This window comes from Etheostoma cragini, chromosome 5 (assembly GCF_013103735.1).
Source record: "Etheostoma cragini isolate CJK2018 chromosome 5, CSU_Ecrag_1.0, whole genome shotgun sequence".
In the NCBI taxonomy this organism is placed as follows: domain Eukaryota; kingdom Metazoa; phylum Chordata; class Actinopteri; order Perciformes; family Percidae; genus Etheostoma; species Etheostoma cragini.
In genome coordinates, this window is record NC_048411.1 from 10,184,506 (window position 1) to 10,189,226 (window position 4,721).

Sequence of the window (4,721 nt, forward strand, 5' to 3'; positions counted from 1 at the left end):
TTTTGGAAAAAGGCTGCAATGAAACAAAGAGTGAAAAATTTAAAGGGGTCTGAATACTTTCCGTACCCACTGTATTTGTTCTTGTGAACTCATTCTGAAACAGTGAGATATAAGGATATTTGCAGTTTTTGTGGCTTCGCACTGAGCAACAAAACACTGAATAAGCCAGATGATTACCATCATGTCTCCTTGTACGTCCACCCATTTTACTACAGGCTCAAATCATTTCAACGAGAAAGGAAAATCAGACACATACTAGAAACCTGTAACACTGTTTGCGTTAATTAATTTAGTCACATTCTGTTTTTGTGGCTCTTTTATTGCTGTAGTCTCTTTGTAGTTCCTATTGCCTGGAAGCTAAACATGGACACCCAAGACAGAGTGTGTGTGTGTGTGTGTGTGTGTGTGTGTGTGTGTGTGTGTGTGTGTGTGTGTCCCAATATGCTGGCAAATGATTCTACAATCAGGACAACTTTAAAATGCACAACCACACACAATGTACAATTCCATTAGCCACAGCTACAGTTCTTCCAGGGTTTCTTATATAACAGAAAGATGACAGTGTGTCAAACTGAACTTGTCAACTACAACTCAAATTCTTCCTTCAGCAGTAATTGTGCGGGTCCTGGATAGTGTATAATTGTTGATATTTAGAAATAAAATTGTACTCACAATTATTTTGATTAGACTGTGACTATGATATTTTGATCATAATTTCCAAATCTCATATTTATGCTGTCAGTTTTAACTGCAAGCAGAGAATTAATAAAGTGACATTTCAGTATTGGCAAAATGCAGTTATCAGTTGCAGCAACTTAACTCTGATTCCTAATCACATGGTTAGTTAGTCCAAGAGAAACCTAAATTTGTCAACACTCCTTATGCGTTTAAATGATCTCTTTTCCTGAAAGGGTAATTAACTCAGCCAGAAACCCATGTTTGTCAGGGGTAAGCAATTGTAACAACATAATTGGCTACAGATTTACAGCAAAATTATTCATTTTAGTTTTACAAGAGAAGGCAGGGCTAAAAAACCTCCTCTGCAATATGTCACAGCAAGAAGAGAACGATAGCAGCAAATCCTCACTATGGGAAAAATTGTCACTATGACACACGCCGTTTCACTACCTTCACCAATGACTGCCATTGATTTGTTTAACTGAGGGCCTTTCTTTCAGATGAACTGTCTTTGAGTTACTGCTGAGAGAGACAGCTACAGGATTCTCAAATCCGTTTTCAAATTGCACCATTTCTTGTCTCAACTTTTATCAGAACTTTGATTTACAAAAAAAGAAATGATGTTGTCCATACTAGTCATCTAGTAGTTTTAAATTATCAGGAGGAAACCAGCTGAGCAAGACATGAGTATAACAATACTTTTGATTATGATTAGCCCAGTTTGCACACCCTCCTCTTCCCAGTTTCCTGGGGGAATGTCATCGAGAGGCTTGGTAATCAGCTCTCAAAGATACTTATTGACTATGCTGTTTACACTTGTTCAGTCATGCATGATGAAGTAATAAAACCAAACAACACTGAAGAAGCAGGAACAAGGCATCGCTTATGTACGTAATAATACGTAAACACATATAAACATGTCATCTGTTTGTCTTTAAACTGCTAATTTATTATTGTGTTAAGTGTGTAAATTAGAAAGCAAGTAAAGCAAAAGCGGAATTGGGATAAAAAGCATATGAATACATCAATGTCACACAAAAAACATTATGTCATACTAGCAAGCAACAGGCTACATATACAGCAAATACTGTATATATCTTTTTATATATGCCCGCACACATCATCACTGCACAGCAAGAAGTCAAAAAACAATATCATGGAGCCCTCGTTACAAAAGAAAGTCAAACAAGAGTGGAAGCTAAGATTGTGTCCGTTTGTGTATGTGGCCTGTAACTCCCATTGTACAATCGTGTGTGTGTGTGTGTGTTTGTATGTTTTTGTGTGTGTGTGGGTTTACAAGTGTTGGCATGAGTTTCATACCTGCATGTGGCTTCCTCAAGTGAGAAGACCTTGGCTCGTGGCAGCCACAGAAGCTTCCTCTTTCCTGAATAGAGCGTATGTTTCTTGCCCTTCTTTCTGACTGCTCTGGGTTGGAGTGACAACCCTCGCTGCGTACCACACATGCCTCACTCTCACTTGTGGTCTCTGTGTGGTAACCTGCCTTCCTTTCCTCCGTCAACTCCTTCTCCTCTGCTGACAACTCATCCCTCGCTTCCTGTCTTTCCTCCAACCTCTCCTTCCTCTCTTCCAGCGATTGTTGCTGCAGAGGTAGGCAGGGAACCGCTGTCTCAGGCTCTGAGAGGGAAACGGCAGTCTCATAGTCTGTGTTGTTTGCTGTGCTGGTGTCAGGGAGTAAAGGCTTTTCAGCGCTGGACTGGGCTGGGGTGAAGAAAACCTGAGAACAAAACGGAATATGTGTTAACAACAGAACATGCTTCAACGGCATTTTAAACTGTTAAAAAAGCAAGAATATTTATGAACTCCTATGATGCAGCAAAAACCTGATAGTTTACAGAGAGGAAAACCCACTCCAGGGTGCATGGTTAGACAACCCAGTCATACAGTAGTTACTCTTCAATGGGCTAAGTGCAGAGCTTTGTCTCTGCAGCTGTTCTACTTTTCTTTCTGGAGTTCCTCTGCCAGGAAATAAAATAGAATAAATTCTTTGAAGAAGGAACAGTTGTGCACACAATGGTATGAAATGTGGAGGGCAGTTTTCAGACATTTTTCACGCCCCAGCTCTTTTGATTAAAGGACTTTTTATACCTGGTGCTCAATTTTTATGCCACATTTCACAGATTCCGCACAGTGGTCATAAATCTTCCTCCTTTATGGTTTTTGTTCTTGACATCCAAGGGTACCTATGGTTGTAGTGTACATTCCTGAAGCACTAATAGTGCAATCTTTTTACACATAAAAATTCTGTTTGTGTTTACGAGCAGAAAGACTTATTGTTCCGATAATTTAGCATGCTTGTCAAAATGTATTTTTTTTTTTTAAATAAAATGCTGTTGCATTTCAATTACAAGCTACTTTAGACACACTGTTTGTCTATACTGATTAACCCATTTGATGATTCAGAGAGAGAGAGAGAGAGAGAGAGAGAGAGAGAGATAGAGAGAGAGAGAAAGGGAGAGAAAGGGAGAAAGAGAGGAAACAGCGTAGAAGGAGCAGACTACCTGGGAGTTAGAGACAGCCAAGCTGAAGTTCTCTGGAGCAGGTGGGGGTTCAGGTGGAGCGGCGTCAAATGCCGGCCCAGGCACAGAGACAGATTCTGGCGCTAAACCAGATCCGGGGCTGGGAGCTGGCAGAGCATCCACCTCGGACGCAGAATCCTCCGTGATGGGGATGAACTCCGAAGGGGTGATGGCTGTGGTTCGGTCCTCTGATATCATCGGGGACTGGAGTGAGCTCTCCCCTCCAGCACCCAGCAGCTCCCCTGGCCATGACCCTGGGGTGAGCCCTCCTGCCCCCGGAGTGATGGTGGTGGAGCTTGGCGGTTCCAGATTTACTTCTGGAGGTCTGTGGTGATCGGAGGTTCGGGAGAAGCGGTGGTGAGCTGAGAAAGACTTGGGCAGCAGCTGTTTCTTCCGTGACGACCGTTTGTTATTACTGCCACCGCTGTAGTCATCGAGGAACCCAGAGTCGTCACCCTCATTGACTCCTGAGCCACTGATACAGTTAATGAATACGTTTCGATTGGCTGTGGAGGAGGAAGAGGAGGACACTTTTTCAAAATCCTCGGTCTGAGAGCGTGGGATTTTCTTTTGCTTGTGGCTGCCAAACCCAAATGAGTGGCGTGACTTGGGGCGTCCACCACCTTCACTGAACCCTGTTGACAATGACGTTGTCATTTCCTGCTGGTTATTTCCATTTGTGTCAGTGCTCTGTGTCAGCGGGGGGGTGAGGTTTAGGTTGATAGGCTGGACACGTGGAACGCTATTCCGTTTAGCTGAGAAATTGAGGGATGGAGTCCGGAAAAGGCTCCGGCGTTTCCCGGTACTGCCGGAACTGGAGTTGGTGCTTGAGGGCGAAGAGGTGTGGACGCCATTGCCCTGTCCCCCTGAAGACGGAGAGGAGGGCAGGGACTCCTGCCTCTTACTGCTGCTGCGGCGGAAGATTGGCAGGCGGGACACAAGTGTAGAGCGGCGTGAGCCTGATTCACCCATCTAGAAGATATGGCAGTGGGGCACTCTGAGGGAACAACAAGACACAAAAAAGCTATTATCAAAGACAACAAGCGTCGACATAGATTCACATTCAACCTGAAGCCGGACTAAAAGATTAGCTTAGAGGTTTTAAATTTGTTGTTGGGAAGTGATGCGGCACTTTATAATTGTGACATTCTCAACTTTGGACATGCACTACCCTCTCTAATGTGGCAGGTAAAAAATCTTTAAGTAAAAACTCTTCACAGTATAGACTGGTTGTGGTGAGAAACTGCACATGACTGGCCATATTTCCCTTGCTGAAACAAAGTGGCTGCTGCAGATGCTTCTGACAAGAAAAGTCATTATTTACTATTTTGATAACTGATTACTCGATAAAGTACTTTTTCAAGCAAAACTAACAGAAAACGCGGATTTTAAGCTCTCAAATACGATATTAAACTAAAAATCTTTGGGGTTTAGACTGATAAAACACGAAATTTGAAGACATCACCTTGGACATTGAGAAACTTGGATGGATTTACCGATGACGAA

At 42.9% G+C, this 4,721-nt stretch overlaps 1 protein-coding gene across 4 annotated transcripts in view; it reads right to left on the reverse strand.

The window, feature by feature from the left end:
* ccser1 (coiled-coil serine-rich protein 1) overlaps positions 1-4,721 on the reverse strand; it is a 125,826-nt gene that overhangs the window by 115,542 nt on the left and 5,563 nt on the right. For all 4 annotated transcript variants that reach the window (XM_034873108.1, XM_034873109.1, XM_034873110.1 and 1 more), the window contains exons 2-3: positions 3,198-4,212; positions 1,999-2,413 (exon numbers count right to left, since the gene is read on the reverse strand). In XM_034873108.1, the coding sequence (XP_034728999.1) occupies positions 1,999-2,413; positions 3,198-4,187 (1,405 nt within the window). In that variant the 5' untranslated portion in view covers positions 4,188-4,212. The remainder of the gene's footprint in view (positions 1-1,998; positions 2,414-3,197; positions 4,213-4,721) is intronic.